Here is a 19,609-nt window from a genome sequence, read left to right on the forward strand (position 1 = left end):
CTACCACCACTGAACACCTCCCCCCCCCAGCACGACAAGGCAGAAGGAGGTCACATCACTACCACCACCACTGAACACCTCCCCCCCCCAGCACGACAAGGCAGGAGGTCACATCACTACCACCACCACTGAACACCTCCCCCTGAGCACGACAAGGCAGGAGGTCACATCACTACCACCACCACTGAACCCCTCCCCCCCCCCCGAGCACGACAAGGCAGGAGGTCACATCACTACCACCACCACCACTGATCATCCTACCCCCCCTCCCCCCAGCACGACAAGGCAGAAGGAGGTCACATCACTACCACCACCCCTGAACACCTCCCCCCCCAGCACGACAAGGCAGAAGGAGGTCAGGCAAGGGTGAGGGATCAGGGTTGGCTGGCGAGGCGTCTTGGTCTTCTTGTTCCTCTTGAAGGCGTTTAGGGAGACGAGGAAAGAGGGGAATGCGGACGAAGAGAAGGAGCTCGTCTTGAGGTTATCAGAGAAAGAGACGAACGTGGACATGGAGACACGAAGCAATAAGAAGTCAGCCCATGCACAAAGAAACGGGCACTTTGAGATTAGGTGACTGATGCGCAGAGACAAAACACATCCGTCGCGGCTCATGACTTTACAAACACGGTGACCTTTATCGCTGCTATGACCTCCTCTGGCGACAAGAACCACCACCACCACCAACAACACCACTGCCACCACCACCACCACCTCCACCACAACCACCACTGTCACCACCACCACCAGACCAGCCAAACCTACCATCAAGGGAAAGGGAATGAAGAAGGGGGCGATGAGGGAGGACGGGAGAATAGGGAGGAGAGATGGAAAGAGGAGAGCGGAAAGAAAGGAGAGGAGAAGGGAGGAACGGAGGGAAGAAAAGACATGAAGAGGAGGAAAGTGAGGAGCAGAGAAAGGAAGAAGACTAACGGCGATGAGATAAGAAAAAGGGAAGAGAAGCGGAGAGAAGAGAAAAACTGAGGCACGAAGAGACAAATGAATAACAGAGAATAACGGAGGAATAGAAAGACGAAAGGAAAAGGACAAAAAGAAGATAAAGAAAAGGAAAAGAGAAAAAGGAATAATAAAAACGATAAAATAGAAAAGGAAACGAAAAAGAATGAAGAAATGATATATATATATATATATATATAGAGAGAGAGAGAAGGAGGGAGGGAAGGCGATAGAGAGAGGGGGAAGGATATAGAGGGGGAGGGAGAGAGAGATAGGAAGGGGGATTATGATAATGATAATAATAATAATAATAATAATAATAATAATAATAATAATAATAATAATAATAATAATAATAATAATAATAATAATAATAATAATAATAATAATAATAATAATAATAATAATAATAATAATAATAATAATTATTAGAGTGACTTAGCTCTAATCTCTCTCTCTCTCTCTCTCTCTCTCTCTCTCTCTCTCTCTCTCTCTCTCTCTCTCTCTCTCTCTCTCTCTCTCTCTCTCTCTCTCTCTCTCTCTCTCTCTCTCTCTCTCTCTCTCTCTCTCTCTCTCTCTCTCTCTCTCTCTCTCTCTCTCTCTCTCTCGTTTTTCTCTTCATGTTTCTCTATCTTTGTTGTTTTCCTTCTTATTTCACTTCCTTTTCTTTTCTTTCTCCCTTTCCTTCTTATTTATTTTTGTTTCTGTTCCTAATATGGCGTTCAGGTGTCCGTCTTCTCTTCTCTGTGCCTTCCCTGGGTCTCCCTTCCTCCCTCTCTATCACTTTGTTTTCGCATTATTTTCTTCATTTTCTACCCGCACAAAACTCAAGATCAACTTCTGAAATGATTTTCTTCCTGGTCTAACTAACTCCCCATAATATATATAAATATGTAATATATAAATGCCATATGTGTGTGTGTGTGTGTGTGTGTGTGTGTGTGTGTGTGTGTGTGTGTGTGTGTGTGTGTGTGTGTGTGTGTGTGTGTGTGTGTGTGTGTTCTAAGTCTTTGTATTATATATCAGGGGGAAAGTATATCCGGCGTCCATCCTGCTCCCTCACCCTCACACCCAGAGACAAACAGACTTGGCGTGTCTTGGGGTAATGGCGGGGCGTGTGGCTGTGGCGGCGGTGCTCCTGCTGCGTCTTGGAGGCGCCCACGGCACCAGGGACTGTGAGGATCTTCATGAAGTGGTGGCCGTCAGTGAAGGAGGGAAGGAGACAATTTGTTTGGAGAGAAGAAAAGAATTAGGAAGATATAGTGAGTCGACAACAGTGTACGTGAAGCCGGGAGATGACTTCAAGGGAGTTAGCCTTGTAGTGACAGAAACATTAAAATTTGTCTCTGCACCAATCCGTCAGGTAGCTTGGTTTGGCCTTGACAAGTGTTACAGTGACACCAAGTGGATCAAACTGAAGGTGGATGTGGAAGCACCGAATATATTGAACCAAATTCTGCATTTCACCCTAACCATTGAAGGATACAGAGGAAGATGCACGAGGAAAACAACATGGAACAGATACATCGCTGTCCTCAGTATTGTGGCTCACGGCTCTTCCAGCTGGACAAGCACAGCCAAAGAAACGGGCGGCAGATGTCACGGTCCAACACAATTCACGAACCTGCATAAGCCACCCACCTGCAGGGATCCGCCGCGCCCTACCACCACCACCACCACCACCACAACAACAACAGCACCTCATGTTACCACCACCACCACCACAACCACCACAACAACAACAACAACAGCACCTCCAGTTACTACCACCACCACCACAACCACCACAACAACAACAGCACCTCCAGGTACTATCATCATCACCACCATCACCAACACAACAACACCAAATCACGTTACTAACACCACAACATCCACTACCATCACCATCACCACCACCACAACAACACCTCAAGCCTCAAGGTACTAACACCACAACATCCACTACCATCACCACCACCACCACCACAACAACACCTCAAGCCTCAAGGTACTAACACCACAACATCCACTACCATCACCACCACCACCACCACCACAACACCACCACCTCCAGGCACTACCACCACAACACCATCCACAACCTATGCCACCACAGCCCCTCCAGGTGTTCCTCTTACAAGCTCTTCCTCCACCCTGACAACCACAGCCACACCACGTCCACACCTTCGCCGCCACAAGGAAAGGTCACTCTGTCTCTCTCCTCTTCGACAGTGGTGATAGCGGTGCCGATAGCGGTGGTGGTGGCGGTGATCCTGGCCATTGTGGTGTGTGTGACCTACCGGAGGCGACGGCGTGGACAGGGAGAGGGGCAGGGTGAGTACTGAGAGAGAGTTCAAATTTCAAATTCAAATTCAAATTCGTTTATTTCCACAGGGTATTGGTTATTACACATCAATGAAATAGACATGTCTACAAGTCATCTTTAGTATAATACAGAACATCTTGAATAGCATATCTTAGAACATGAATGAAGAGAATTGTTTAAATAAGGGATTCCTCATGACGTCAAAATACCTATAAAAAGTAAAATATTGCCTATATAAAACATAGTCTTTGATAGGATTAGAATATGCATAGCAAAGATTGTAGAAGATGTCTATAGGGGTACACTTAGTAAAATAAAACTACCTAAAAAAAAAAAAAGTGTAGAAGATGCATACGAGACCTAAACTTTGATAAAAATAAAACATACATAAAAAGTTATTGCAAGGGATGCCTGTAAGACCTAACCTTAGATGAAAAAAATAATAATAAAACATACATAGAAAGTGAATGTAAGACATGCCAATAAAATCTAGAATTTGATGAAAAATAAAAGACATAAAATGTGAGTGTAAAACATACCAATAAAATCTAAACTTGGATAAAAAATAAATGAAACAAAATAAAATAAAGCAGACGTAAAAAGCGTATAAAAAGTGAGCTGGAAACCATACATAAAAAGTGACTTTAGTATAACAGAAGTAGTGAAGCATTGGCAGTAGTTTCGTCAACATACTAAAAACATATTCAAATATCAGCATTAGTCAGAGACACGCCAGTCCTCGTCGACAGACCGACTCGGTCGGCTAGATTTCGATCGCCGATAGAGTCGGTCTGTCGGCATCCTGCTACGGGCCGCCAATAAACAGCCGTGCTCACCCGCGCAGGGAGGGAGCATTTTTGCACTCTTAACGGGCCGTCTTAGGACAAGGGCCCGTTTCCCCTAGTGATACTAGGGGATAAAGCTTTGAGGAGGAGGATCAGCATTAGTTATCCGTCGGGGGCATCTAGAATAGTTATCCATCGGGGGCATCTAGAATATGTTTGGTGACTTCTTTTAAAACAAGGAAGCGTACTGGCAATAGTGACGTGGGCTGGGAGGGAATTCCACACTTTAGGGTCGTTTACTAAGAAGGCCCTGGCGCCAGAGTTTGTCTTTGTCCTGGGCTCTACCAGATTATTTCTCTGCCTTGTTACGCTGCTTGTTGTACTGTGGACGGTGGGAAATGACAAAAGCCAAGCAGGGGTCATTTTGTTCAGGGATTTGTACATGGCTGTAGTGATGTCTAGAAAATGTTTTTGTTTTACTTTCAGCCATTTTAGTTCTCTGAAGGCTGGGGAGACGTGGTCATATTTTTTCATGCCACCAATAGACACTCGGCTGCAAAATTTTGAAGTTTCTGTACTTTGTGTATAAGCGTAGTGTTGGTGGTTCCCCAGATCCTAATACAATAGTTTATCAGGCTGAGCACAAGTGCTTGAACTACAGTTTTCCTCGTGCTTTTGTCAAAATTCATGCTTACTCGACCAATGTATATTAGTGTCCCCATCACTCTCTTAGCCAGCTCGTTAATGTGTATATCGAAGGTCATGTAGCGGTCCATGTACAGGCCCAAGTTTTTAACATGAGTGCTGGGACGAATGCCGGTGCCATCAAATCGGACAACAGTGTCCTCAGGAATGTGGGGCAGCAATTGCCTGTTGCCGATGAAGATACATTGTGTTTTACTTGGATTGACGAGCAGACCTTTCCTGAGAAAATATTCTTTAGCTTTATCGAGTGTTGCTTCTGCTGCGTTGATAATAGTATTTAAATTTTCTAAAGTGTCATAATGTAGAAATTGTGTGTCATCAGCATACTGGACTATTGTGCACTCTGTTATATAGTTAGCCATGTCATTGACGTATATATTAAATAAAATTGGTCCTAGAGTGGAACCTTGAGGGACGCCATAACTAACGGTAATTTTTGTAGATATTACGTTTTGAGTTTGACAGACTGAGTTCTGTTATGAAGGTAACTGCTGAGCCAATGGGGTTCGATGTTGAGCTTGGCACACTTGCTCAGGAGGATACTGTGGCTTACACTGTCGAAAGCTTTAGACAGATCGCATAACGTTAGCAGCGATATTTTCTTGTCGTCTATATTATTGTAGATAGCGTCCGTTACCACCGTGAGAGCAGACTCGGTCGACAATTTAGGACGGAATCCGTGCTGGCATTTAGAAAGAAATTATTGGTTTCTAAAAAAGATAAAAGATGGTTTGATACAATTTTCTCTAAAATCTTTGATATTATTGGTGAAAGGGAAATGGGACGGTAATTATTGACATTGTTAGGATCGCCAGTTTTGAACACAGGGATGACAAGTGCATGCTTCCAGGCTTGAGGGAATACACCGGTAACTAATGAAGTATTGATAATACAAGTTAAATAGAAGGCAATAATGCATAGGACATCCTTGATAAACTGAAGCGATATGCCATCAGAACCCACAGCACGCGTTTCCTTCAGACCTTTGATTATTAATATCAGTGTGTTTGTGTCTAATGGTTTTGGTCTGAATTTTGCAACAGTCTCGTTACATTCTGAAGTCATTCGGTCCATAGGAAGTATGTCGTTCTTTGATAAAGTCTGTTGTGTTGTGTCATAAGTGTTCTTTCCTATGTTTGCGAAAATATTGTTAAATTCTTCTACTTTATCGATAACACTATCGTGGGTTTCAAACTCGCAAGTCTTTGAGCTACTTCTATGACTGGGAACTATCTCCTTGATAACTTTCCAGGTGGCGGAGGAATCGCCCCTGCAGTCACTTAGTTTGTTCTTATAGCATTCCTTTTTGGATGAAGTAAGACAATCCTTTACAATTTTCTTCTCGTCAGTGTACTGGTGCTGCAGGTCAGTGTTATGCCTGTCTCTCTTCAGTTTGCTTCGAGTATCATCCCTTTTCTTTATGGCCTGCCGCAAGTCATCGTTGAACCAGGGAGCAAAAGGTCTACTTATTTCTTTGGTAACAACTGGAGCACATTTATCTAAACATTGAATAAAAGTATTATTAAAGATATTTGTCTGTAGATCCACGTCATCTGTTTCCATTATTTTATTAAAAGTAAGAGATTCCGACATAAGTAGATAACATAAAATATCCTTGCTGTAGCCCCCGAGGTGACGGAAAGTTCTCGTTAAAGGTTTGCACGTCGGTTTATTGATATTGACTTTGATGCTGATTACGTCGTGGTCCGCAATAACCTGAGGCACGACATTTTTAGTAAGGACAAGACTCGTGTTATTAGTAACCACCAAGTCTAGCAGTGTTGCAGATGTGGGCGTCACTCGAGTAGGTTCGTCAATCAATTGTGAGAGATTATTGTTCCTAATGATACCACTCAGTCTATTTCCTTTTAAAAGTAAATCGTCATTAAAATCACCTAAAACATAAAAACCTTTCTTGCTCAAACATAATTGCCTAAATCTTGTAAATACTCGAACGAAACAACGGGAGCCTTAGGGTGTCTGTAAACACACCCAATGATGATAGCTGGTAACATATGGCACTGTACACTCACCCATACGTCTTCAACTCCTGGCTGTTTCGGAAATGGTAGGTCAATAACATTAGTTTTCAACAAGCTTCTCACGAATATACACACGCCACCACCACGTCCGTGATCACATCTAAATATTTTGTAGCCGGGAATGGTAACAGATGCATTTGGAGTTTCAGTGAGTAGCCATGTCTCAGACACACACAAAATATCGATATTTCTGGCAGATACAAGAAGCTTAATTTCTTCAAAATTAGACTGCATGGATTGCGCGTTTACATGTTCGATAGTAAGATGATCCTTTTTCGAGGCACACACTTCGGCTGAATCTTCGTTGCCTTTTTTCCTATCCACTGTAGTAGCTGCATAATTGACCCTTATGTCCAAGCACATGACACACTTCACATTTTAGTTTATGGTCGAGCCTACAAGTGGATCGCCTTTGGTTGAACTATCCACAGTTGAAGCAGCCCACTTTCCTATGTTGATGAGTGTTAGAATAATTGTTGTTGGTGTTGTTGTGGTTGTTGTTGTTGTTGGTGGTATAAATCCGTGAATGTTGAGTTTCTAGTCGTATGTTTGTTAGAGAGAGAGAGAGAGAGAGAGAGAGAATACGTAATCGTTTCCTGTCTTCCCGTCCCAAGTAATTGCCGCCGCCATCCTGACGCAGGCCACGCTAACATCAACAAACAAAGGCCGTGTGTGTGTCCTAATCACCTGGTAGAAGCACGTGTACAAAACTAATGTGTTGATCATACATGTAATGGGAGCAATGGGAGGAGTAATGGGAGGGGACATCTAGCTTATAATATAACCAGGCAGCTTAGAAGTAATTCTAGGGGAGTAACAGAGGACGGGCTAAGAATCTTCTATACTAACAGCAGGAGCCTCAGAAACAAGATAGACTTACTAAGGGGTGAAGCTTGTTCAGAAAATTTTGACATAATAGCGATCACTGAGACATGGATAGACACTGCTAATAGAAATTTTAGATCAGAATTTGAAATAACTGGTTATCAGATGTTTCACAAAGACAGAAGGGGCAGAAAGGGAGGTGGAGTTGCGCTATATGTTAAAGACTCATTTAAATGTTTAGTTAACAACTCAGTCAAAACTAACATGGATTCAGAATCAGTTTGGGTGGACGTTTACAAAGGGAAAGAAAAACTAACTCTAGGAGTTATATACAGGCCACCCAACCTTAACAGGCAGGACACGAGTATATTACTACAGGAGATTGGCAGGGCGAGTATGAGTAGAAATGTCTGCGTAATGGGGGACTTTAATTATAGGAATATAGACTGGGAAGATCTAGTGGGTGACCTGGAAGCCGAGGACTTTCTTGAAGTTATACAAGATAATTTCCTTAAGCAGGTAGTTACTGAGCCTACCAGAGGAGATAACATATTAGACTTAGTCCTAACCAATAATGGGAACTTGCTACGTGAGTTGGAGGTGGGCGGAGAGTTAGGAAATAGTGATCACAGAACGGTTCCTTTTAGCTTAGACTGGGCGGTAACCCGCGAACCAAACCCAGTGTTAGTGCCAGATTTTAGAAGAGCAAACTACGAGAGGCTTCGAAGACATCTTGAAGGGGTAAACTGGGATAATTTAGGGATTCATGAGGGCCAGAACTGCGGATTGGAGAGCCAGGAGAACCAGGTAGAAATGTCTTACAATAATTTAGTTAGAATAATAGTAGAGGGGCAAGAACAGCATATACCACAGCGAACACTTAGAAAAGAAAACAATGATCCTAAGTGGATGACTCGTGGACTAAAACACGAGATTGGGTTAAAGAAGGGAATTTATCAGAAAATAAAGAATGGGGAAACACATCTCAGGGGCCGGTACGTCGAACTATCTAGATTAGTTAAGAAAAACACCAGGATAGCAAAAAAGAACTATGAGATCAAAGTAGCAAATGAGGCGAAAAGTAATCCTAAGGGCTTCTTTGAGATGTATAGAACAAAAACACGGGAGAAAATTGGACCGCTGAAAACAAACACAGGGGAGCTAGTAGAAAATTACGAAAATATGAGCACATTGTTGAACGACTATTTCCTTTCAGTATTCACACAGGAGGATCGAACGACTATACCGGAAAGAGTTCAGGTGTACGAGGGCGGGGATGGCGATAAATTGAGGGATATAATCATTACCAGGCAAGTAGTTCAGGATGAGATAGATAAGCTTAAGAAGAACAAGTCGCCAGGTCCTGACGGGATATTTTCGAGGGTATTAAAGGAGTTAGGTGATGTAATCAGTGACCCACTAACCGACATCTTTAAGATGTCGGTAAATACAACTATGTGCCGAGCCTATGGAAAGTAGCTAATGTGACGCCGATTTTTAAAGGGGACAGGTCAGTTGCTTCAAACTATCGCCCAATTAGCTTAACATCGGTTATAGGGAAGATGCTGGAGTCCATAATAGCCAGGAACATTCAGGGAGCATTTAGAGAAACATAGCTTAATTCACGACTCGCAGCATGGGTTCACAAAAGGTAGGTCATGCCTCACCAATCTCTTGTCCTTCTACAATAAAGTATTTGAGGCGGTTGACAGAGATGAAAATTATGATGTAATCTATCTTGATTTTAGTAAAGCGTTTGACAAAGTTCATCACCAACGACTGTTGCTTAAATTACAGGCTCACGGAGTAGAGGGTAAAGTTTTGAACTGGGTCAAGGCGTGGCTTAGCAATAGGAAGCAAAGAGTGCAAATCAATGATAAAAGATCTGACTGGGGATGTGTTACGAGTGGGGTCCCACAAGGTTCGGTATTAGGTCCACTTTTGTTTATTATTTATATCAATGACTTAGACACAGGAATTAGTAGTGATGTTAGTAAATTTGCAGATGATACCAAGATCGGTAGAGTAATTGAGTCGGATCAGGACGCTAGTATTCTCCAAGGTGAACTCAACAGATTATATGACTGGGCGGATAAATGGCAGATGGAGTTCAATGTAGGGAAGTGCAGTATTCTGAGTGTAGGTAGGAACAACCCCTCACATAACTATTGCTTAAATGACACTCTCATAAGTAGGTCTGGGTGCGAGAGGGATTTAGGGGTCTTAGTGAGCTCTGATCTCCGTCCAAGGGCACAATGCATTCAAGCTAGAAATCGAGCTAATAGGGTACTGGGATTTATTTCAAGGAGCGTAAGCAACAGAAGCCCCGAAGTCTTCCTCAAACTATATTTAGCATTAGTTAGACCTCATCTTGACTATGCGGTTCAGTTCTGGTCACCCTACTATAGAATGGATATCAAAATGTTAGAATCGGTGCAGAGGAGGATGACTTAGATGATTCAGGGGTTGAGAAACTTGCCATACGAGGAAAGACTCAAACAGTTAAACTTGCATTCTCTAGAAAGGCGAAGGGTGCGTGGAGACATGATCGAGGTTTATAAATGGATGAAGGGCTTTAATAAGGGAGACATTCATAAGGTTTTGTTGGTAAGAGAACCGGGTAGGACACGAAGTAACGGGTTTAAACTGGATAAATTCAGATTCAACAGGGACATAGGCAAAAATTGGTTTACTAACAGGGTGGTGGATGAGTGGAATAGGCTTGGCAGTCATGTGGTGAGTGCCATTACAATTGTCACATTCAAAAATAGACTAGATAAATTCATGGACAGCGATATTAGGTGGGGTTAGATACACGGGAGCTTAGGGTCAAAGGAGCTGCCTCGTACAGGCCTACCGGCCTCTTGCAGACTCCTGCGTTCTTATGTTCTTATGTTCTTATGTTTGTCATTCAGGAATTGCACTTCACGGGTCATTTATCCCTCTTCTTACTGTTGCTCGTATTGTACCTACATATATATACAACTACTGACTACGAACCACTAATAATAATAATAATAATAATAATAATAATAATAATAATAATAATAATAATAATAATAATAATAATAATAATAATAATAATAATAATAATAATAATAATAATAATAATAATAATAATAATAATAATAATGCTAATCTAAACCTCTTCAGAGATCCTGTATCGTCCACAGTCCTCTCCAGCCTCACCGGAGATAGGTTCAGTGCACATCACGGAGAACAGTCTGTACGAACCCTTCCCCGGCCCCGTGACCCCCGCCGCCAGGGAACAGCAAGGGACGGTAGTCGTGGAGAACAGTCTGTACGAACCCCTGCCCGGCCATGTGACCCCCGCCGCCAGGGAACAGCAAGGGACGGTAGTCGTGGAGAACAGTCTGTACGAACCCCTGCCCGGCCATGTGACCCCCGCCGCCAGGGAACAGCAAGGGACGGTAGTCGTGGAGAACAGTCTGTACGAACCCCTGCCCGGCCATGTGACCCCCGCCGCCAGGGAACAGCAAGGGACGGTAGTCGTGGAGAACAGTCTGTACGAACCCTTCCCTGGCTCCATGACAGCACCCACCAGTGAGTGAACAGCAAGAAACAGTAGTCGTGGGGAACAGTTTCGGAGACAGGCCCAACATTCTAGACATCTTCTTTACCTCTAATCCTTCTGCTTACTCTGTCAAACTGTTCTCTCCGTTGGGCTACTCCGATCATAACCTTATTTCCGTTTCCTGTCCTATCACTCCTGTACATCCTCTGGACATGCTTCTGGCATTTTGCTTCAGCTCGGTGGGACGACCTGAGGATGTACTTTTCCGATTTCCCGTAGAATGATTACTGCTTCCAGGAGAGAGACCCCTCTGTGTGTGCCCAGCGCATCTCAGAGGTTATTGTCTCTGGAATGGAGGCATACATTCCACGTTCTTTCTCTTCTCCTCATGCTAAAAAGCCTTGGTTTAATCATGCTTGTTCTCGTGCTATTAAAGATAGAGAGGCAGCTCAAAAAAGGTTCCAGAGCCTTCGAACTCCCGCTAACTATGACCTTTACATTTCAGCCCGGAATAGTGCCAAATCTATTCTCCGACTTACCAAAACTTCTTTTATCAATAGAAAATGTCAACACCTTGCTTCTTCTAATTCTTCCCGTGACTTCTGGCATCTAGCCAAAAATATCTCCTCCAATTTCACTTCTTCCTCTTTCCCCCCTCTCCTTAACCCTGACGGCAGCACTGCCGTCTCATCTGTCTCTAAGGCTGAACTCTTCGCTCAAACTTTCTGTAAGAACTCCACCCTGGACGATTCTGGGCATATTCCTCCTACTCATCCCCCCTCTGACTCCTTTATGCCTGTTATTAAGATTCGTCCAAATAAGGTTTTCTATGCCCTCTCTGGCCTCAACTCTCAGAAGGCTTATGGACCTGATGGAGTGCCTCCTATTGTCCTTAAAAACTGTGCTTCCGTGCTGACACCCTGCCTGGTCAAACTCTTTCGTCTCTGCTTATCAGCATCAACCTTTCCTTCCTGCTGGAAGTATGCCTTTGTACAGCCTGTGCCTAAGAAGGGTGACCGTTCCAATCCCTCAAACTACCGCCCTAATGCTTTACTTTCCTGTCTATCTAAGGCCTTTGAATCAATCCTTAACCGGAAGATTCAAAAGCACCTTTCCACTTCTAACCTTTTATCTGATCGCCATTATGGGTTCCGCAAGGGTCATTCAACTGGCGATCTTCTTGCTCTCTTAGTCATCTTCTCTTAGCCGTTTCGGTGAAGCTTTCTCTGTTCCGCTAGACATATCGAAAACATTCGATAGAGTCTGGCACCAGTCATTGCTTTCTAAACTGCCCTCTTTCGGATTCTATCCCTCTCTCTGTTCCTTTATCTCCAGTTTCCTTTCCGGCCGTTCTATCTCTGTGGTGGTAGACGGTCACTGTTCTTCCCCTAAACCTATGAACAGCGATATTCCACAGGGCTCTGTCCTATCACCCACTCTCTTCCTGTTATTCATAAATGATCTTCTTTCCATAACAAACTGTCCTGTCCACTCATACGCCGACGATTCCACTCTGCATTATTGAACTTCTTTCAACAGAAGACCATCACAACAGGAAGTACACGACTCCAGACTGGAGGCTGCAGAACGCTTAACCTCAGACCTTGCTATCATTTCCGATCGTGGCAGAAGGAACCTTGTGTCCTTCAATGCCTCAAAAACTCAATTTCTCCACCTATCAACTCGACACAATCTTCCAAACACCTATCCCCTATTCTTCGACAACACTCAGCTATCACCATCTTCAACACTAAACATCCTCGGTCTCTCCTTTACTCAAAATCTCAACTGGAAACTTCACATCTCCTCTCTCGCTAAATCAGCTTCCTCGAGGTTGGGCGTTCTGTATCGTCTCCGCCAGTTCTTCTCCCCCGCGCAGTTGCTATCCATATACAGGGGCCTTGTCCGCCCTCGTATGGAGTATGCATCTCACGTGTGGGGGGGCTCCACTCACACAGCTCTTCTGGACAGAGTGGAGTCTAAGGCTCTTCGTCTTATCTGCTCTCCTCCTCCTACTGAGAGTCTTCTACCTCTTAAATTCCGTCGCGATGTTGCCTCTCTTTCTATCTTCTATCGATATTTCCACGCTGACTGCTCTTCTGAACTTGCTAACTGCATGCCTCCCCCCCTCCCGCGGCCCCGCTGCACACGACTTTCTACTCATGCTCATCCCTATACTGTCCAAACCCCTTATGCAAGAGTTAACCAGCATCTTCACTCTTTCATCCCTCACGCTGGTAAACTCTGGAACAATCTTCCTTCATCTGTGTTTCCTCCTGCCTACGACTTGAATTCTTTCAAGAGGAGGGTATCAGGACACCTCTCCTCCCGAAACTGACCTCTCTTTCGGCCACCTCTTTTGATTCTTTTTGGGGAGCAGCGAGTAGCGGGCTTTTTTTTTTATTGTTGTTTCCTTTTTTTGTGCCCTTGAGCTGCCTCCTTTGTTGTAAAAAAAAAAAAAAACTCCCCGGCTCCATGACAGCACCCACCAGTGAGTGAACAGCAAGAGACAGTAGTCGTGGGGAACAGTCTGTACGAACCCTTCCCCGGCTCCATGACAGCACCCACCAGTGAGTGAACAGCAAGAGACAGTAGTCGTGGGGAACAGTCTGTACGAACCCTTCCCCGCATCCATGACAGCACCCACCAGTGAGTGAACAGCAAGAGACAGTAGTCGTGGGGAACAGTCTGTACGAACCCTTCCCCGGCTCCATGACAGCACCCACCAGTGAGTGAACAGCAAGAGACAGTAGTCGTGGGGAACAGTCTGTACGAACCCTTCCCCGGCTCCATGACAGCACCCACCAGTGAGTGAACAGCAAGAGACAGTAGTCGTGGGGAACAGTCTGTACGAACCCTTCCCCGCATCCATGACAGCACCCACCAGTGAGTGAACAGCAAGAGACAGTAGTCGTGGGGAACAGTCTGTACGAACCCTTCCCCGCATCCATGACAGCACCCACCAGTGAGTGAACAGCAAGAGACAGTAGTCGTGGGGAACAGTCTGTACGAACCCTTCCCCGCATCCATGACAGCACCCACCAGTGAGTGAACAGCAAGAGACAGTAGTCGTGGGGAACAGTCTGTACGAACCCTTCCCCGCTTCCATGACAGCACCCACCAGTGAGTGAACAGCAAGAAACAGTAGTCGTGGGGAACAGTCTGTACGAACCGGTCAACAGGGATTACCTCTAGCCATTGCGTGTCAGAAGCACACCCTCCATTCCACGGCCACTTTGTCACTAACACGCCTGGCCTGCATGACTGTTCCCGCTCCACTCGACTTCGGAAACCTTGATGATGTCGCTGATTGACACGACACCAGACAAACATTGCAGGAAGGCGTGAACATTGTCCTGTCGGCGGCCTGATCCCCAGCCATTCCTGTAGCTTGTGCGCCTTCCGTGCTGTTGACTGTTCGCCTGTAACAGTAATTCAACTATCGGACACGAGATGGGAGTCACGATCAGACGGTCTCGCGGGAAGGGAAACTCGCCTTACTGTGAGAGCATCTTTGCCGAGATAAGACAACGCCACACCACCAGGGGAAGGCGCCCACCCTGACCTTTGTGTTAGCAGTTAACTTATGGGATGACGTTTTGTTTAACAGCAATACGGCCAACAGGCTCATCCAGTCGCCAGGTACAACGATTGGGGTGCTGAAGACATTTGTTGCTCGTTCTCTCCAAATGGAGCTGGGGCGTTTGATCCCAGTTGTCAGCAGGAAAAAAACTCTTGTTGCTGCCGAAGATTCTTTGGCGTCTGTCTGTGTGTGGTAATGACCCCCAAGAGGCACACCCAGACCCTGGATTCCTGCTGGGAGTGACGCCAGCAACTCCAGGTCCTGCTGTAGGCGCCGAAGGGACCTTTAGTGGACAGTGAAGATACAACTACAGCGATCTACTGAGAACCTGTTGCTGATTTTCTGATCTCGATGATTTAGTTAATAAGTTAGCAAATAAATAAACATATGTCTTAAACAAAACTGTTAAGGATTATCAAGATGGTTTTGTTCAGATACTTATCTTAATTAATCTATAATACTTGTACATGTGTATCCCTATTCTGTATTGCTCTGTGACTTGTCCATGCGAGTGTTCCCCAGCTGTGTGATGCTGTTGTGTTCAGCCCTGACGTGCGTGTATTAATACATGTGATCAGTCTGCAGCACCACATTGTGCCCGTCATTATATTGTGTTCAGCCCTGACGTGCGTGTATTAATACATGTGATCAGTCTGCAGCACCCCATTGTGCACGTCATTATATTGTGTTCAGCCCTGACGTGCGTGTATTAATACATGTGATCAGTCTGCAGCACCCCATTGTGCACGTCATTATATTGTGTTCAGCCCTGACGTGCGTGTATTAATACATGTGATCAATCTGCAGCACCCCATTGTGCACGTCATTATATTGTGTTCAGCCCTGACGTGCGTGTATTAATACATGTGATCAGTCTGCAGCACCCCATTGTGCACGTCATTATATTGTGTTCAGCCCTGACGTGCGTGTATTAATACATGTGATCAGTCTGCAGCACCCCATTGTGCACGTCATTATATTGTGTTCAGCCCTGACGTGCGTGTATTAATACATGTGATCAGTCTGCAGCACCACATTGTGCACGTCATTATATTGTGTTCAGCCCTGACGTGCGTGTATTAATACATGTGATCAGTCTGCAGCACCCCATTGTGCACGTCATTATATTGTGTTCAGCCCTGACGTGCGTGTATTAATACATGTGATCAGTCGAAAGCACCGCATTGTGCACGTCATTTTAACTTTTTTTTATGGTATTTCGTTTCATATGGCTAGGCGGTGGCTGAGTGGTAGCGTGCTGGGCCCACATTCACCACGTGATGCACGACGCGAGTTCGAATCCCCACGCTACCACCTCGGATTTTTCAGTCACCGCCGAGTGGCTTAAAACTACCCACATGCTGTCCTGAAGACCATTCATCAACCCGGACTCTAGAGCAAACCGTCCATGTGAATCAAGAACGAGTTCCGGGGGGCAGCATGAGCCAAGAGAAGATGGCGCCACTATAAACACTTGCCTGCGCCATGACGGGCTGGGGCAGAACACCATCCAGGCCCCACAAGCAAGCCTACCGGCGCTATAAGTGTAGACGTAAAAAAATAGTAATAATAATAATAAATATATAAATAAATCAGTCAATCTTTTTCTCCTTGGGGGGCGGGGCACGTAATTCATGCTTCCCTGCTTGTTACAGTTGTTTTGGATTGTGAGAATTCAGTCAATCTTTTTACTCGTTGGGAGACAGGGGAAACGTATTTCATGCTTTCGTACTTGTTACTGTTGTGTGGATGGTGACATATTAATCCCTTTACCTTTGAGGGGGCGGGGAGATGTGTTTCATGCCAAGGTACTCGTCACTGTTGTGTTGGAGGGTGACATATTAATCCCTTTACCTTTGAGGGGGCGGGGAGATGTGTTTCATGCCAAGGTACTCGTCACTGTTGTGTTGGAGGGTGACATATTAATCCCTTTACCTTTGAGGGGGCGGGGAGATGTGTTTCATGCCAAGGTACTCGTCACTGTTGTGTTGGAGGGTGACAAGTTTCAGCGAGCCTTGAGTGCCCGCCGCTCTTGTGCAAAATCCTCAGGCTGCATTACGCGTGACTGGGCCAGCACCACGGCCATCCTGACATTCTCTAACAGTGTTTCTCAACCTTTCAACCTTTGTGGACCCCTTACATCCACTTATATTTTCAGGGGACCCCTTTGGTACGGGATTAGATAGGATATAGTAATTTTACATTTCCATGTAAGAATGGTTAATAAAAGGTTTTCTTTTCATAGGAAGTGGTGTTAATCATCAGATTGTTTTCACTGCACATACATGATACAAAAATAAAAGAAAAAATTGCGTATATTTACGAAATGGAAAATAAAGTAAACTTCACTTCTAAGAAAACAGAATAATTAGGCTTTCAAAATGATAAAATCTTATTTAGCGACTGAAAAATTAAGTTACAAATAACATGTTCACATAAAAAGCTTCTCACATTAAAAAAAATTATGATCAATTAACTTTCTTTATCTGCAAACGATGTTTGTGTTTCACTTAATATTATACTTGTTGCTGACTGCTAGCAATGATGTTATCAATGCGTGGGGGGTATTCTTGATAAACTAACAAGCATGTCATCTTCGATCCTTAATCTTGACCAATATTTAGTTTTCAGTGCTGTCATGGCTGAAAAGCTTGACTCACATAGGCAGGTGGTGGTGACAGGTAACAACACTTTCATAGCTGCTCCATGAGAAATCGGGAACTCATGAAAACATTGAGCCCACAAGGTTTCTAGTGGCACTAGTGCCAACAAATATAACTTCCTCACTTTTTAAAGTGTTTTTTTTTTTTTTTACAACAAAGGAGGCAACTCAAGGGCACAAAAAAAGGAAACAATAATAAAATAAAGCCCGCTACTCGCTGCTTCTAAAAAAGAATCCAAAGAGGTGGCCGAAAGCGAGGTCAGTTTCGGGAGGAGAGGTGTCCTGATACCCTTCTCTTAAAAGAGTTCAAATCGTAGGCAGGAGGAAATACAGATGAAGGAAGATTGTTCCAGAGTTTACCAGCGTGAGGGATGAAAGAGTGAAGATGCTGGTTAACTCTTGCATAAGGGGTTTGGACAGTATAGGGATAAACATGAGTAGAAAGTCGTGTGCAGCGGGGCCGCAGGAGGGGGGGATGCATGCTGTTAGCAAGTTCAGAAGAGCAGTCAGCGTGGAAATATCGATAGAAGATAGAAAGAGAGGCAACATCGCGACGGAATTTAAGAGGTAGGAGGAGGAGAGCTGATGAGACGAAGAGCCTTAGACTCCACTCTGTCCAGAGGAGCTGTGTGAGTGGAGCTCCCCCACACGTGAGATGCATACTCCATACGAGGGCGGACAAGGCCCCTGTATATGGATAGCAACTGCGCGGGGGAGAAGAACTGGCGGAGACGATACAGAACGCCCAACCTCGAGGAAGCTGATTTAGCGAGAGACGAGATGTGAAGTTTCCAGTTGAGATTTTGAGTAAAGGATAGACCGAGGATGTTTAGTGTTGAAGATGGTGATAGCTGAGTGTTGTCGAAGAATAGGGGATAGGTGTTTTGAAGATTGTGTCGAGTTGATAGGTGGAGAAATTGAGTTTTTGAGGCATTGAAGGACACAAGATTCCTTCTGCCCCAATCGGAAATGATAGCAAGGTCTGAGGTTAAGCGTTCTGCAGCCTCCAGTCTGGAGTCGTGTACTTCCTGTTGAGAGGGTCTTCTGTTGAAAGAAGTTAAATAATGCAGAGTGGAGTCGTCGGCGTATGAGTGGACAGGACAGATTGTTATGGAAAGAAGATCATTGATGAATAACAGGAAGAGAGTGGGTGATAGGACAGAGCCCTGTGAAACACCACTGTTGATAGGTTTAGGGGAAGAACAGTGACCGTCTACCACCACAGAGATAGAACGGCCGGAAAGGAAACTGGAGATAAAGGAACAGGGAGAGGGATAGAATCCGAAAGAGGGCAGTTTAGAAAGCAAAGATTTGTGCCAGACTCTATCGAAGGCTTTCGATATGTCTAGCGCAACAGAGAAAGTTTCACCGAAACGGCTAAGAGAGGATGACCAAGAGTCAGTTAAGAGAGCAAGAAGATCGGAAGTAGAACGCCCCTTGCGGAACCCATACTGGCGATCAGATAGAAGGTTAGAAGTGGAGAGGTGCTTTTGAATCTTCTGGTTAATGATTGATTTAAAAGCTTTAGATAGGCAGGAAAGTAGAGCTATAGGGCAGTAGTTTGAGGGATTGGAACGGTCACCCTTCTTAGGCACAGGCTGTACAAAGGCATACTTCCAGCAGGATGGAAAGGTAGATGCTGATAGGCAGAGACGAAAGAGTTTGACCAGGCAGGGTGTCAGCACGGAAGCACAGTTTTTAAGGACAATAAGAGGCACTCCATCAGGTCCATAAGCCTTCTGAGAGTTGAGGCCAGAGAGGGCATAGAAAATATCATTTGGAAGAATCTTAATAACAGGCATAAAGGAATCAGAGAGAGGATGAGTAGGAGGAATATGCCCAGATTCGTCCAAGGTGGAGTTCTTACAGAAAGTTTGAGCGAAGAGTTCAGCCTTAGAGAGAGATGAGACGGCAGTGCTGCCGTCAGGGTAAAGGAGAGGAGGGAAAGAGGAAGAAGTGAGATTGGAGGAGATATTTTTGGCTAGATGCCAGAAGTCACGGGAAGAATTAGAAGAATCAAGGTGTTGATATTTTCTATTGATAAAAGAAGTTTTGGTAAGTCGGAGAATAGATTTGGCACGATTCCGGGCTGAAATGTAAAGGTCATAGTTAGCGGGAGTTCGAAGGCTCTGGAACCTTTTGTAAGCTGCCTCTCTATCTTTAATAGCACGAGAACAAGCATGATTAAACCAAGGCTTTTTAGCATGAGG

General features: G+C 44.6%; 1 protein-coding gene across 1 annotated transcript; it reads left to right on the forward strand.

Annotated features, from left to right (window-relative positions):
• Nucleotides 1-2,059: 2,059 nt before the first annotated feature.
• Nucleotides 2,060-11,191, forward strand: LOC127001056 (uncharacterized). Its single transcript, XM_050865226.1, has 4 exons — nt 2,060-2,155; nt 2,443-2,552; nt 3,053-3,270; nt 10,773-11,191. The coding sequence occupies exons 1-4, from the start codon at nt 2,060-2,062 to the stop codon at nt 11,189-11,191; spliced, it is 843 nt and encodes a 280-aa protein (XP_050721183.1).
• The last annotated feature ends 8,418 nt before the right edge of the window (nt 11,192-19,609 follow it).

Source organism: Eriocheir sinensis, chromosome 20 (assembly GCF_024679095.1).
Source record: "Eriocheir sinensis breed Jianghai 21 chromosome 20, ASM2467909v1, whole genome shotgun sequence".
In the NCBI taxonomy this organism is placed as follows: domain Eukaryota; kingdom Metazoa; phylum Arthropoda; class Malacostraca; order Decapoda; family Varunidae; genus Eriocheir; species Eriocheir sinensis.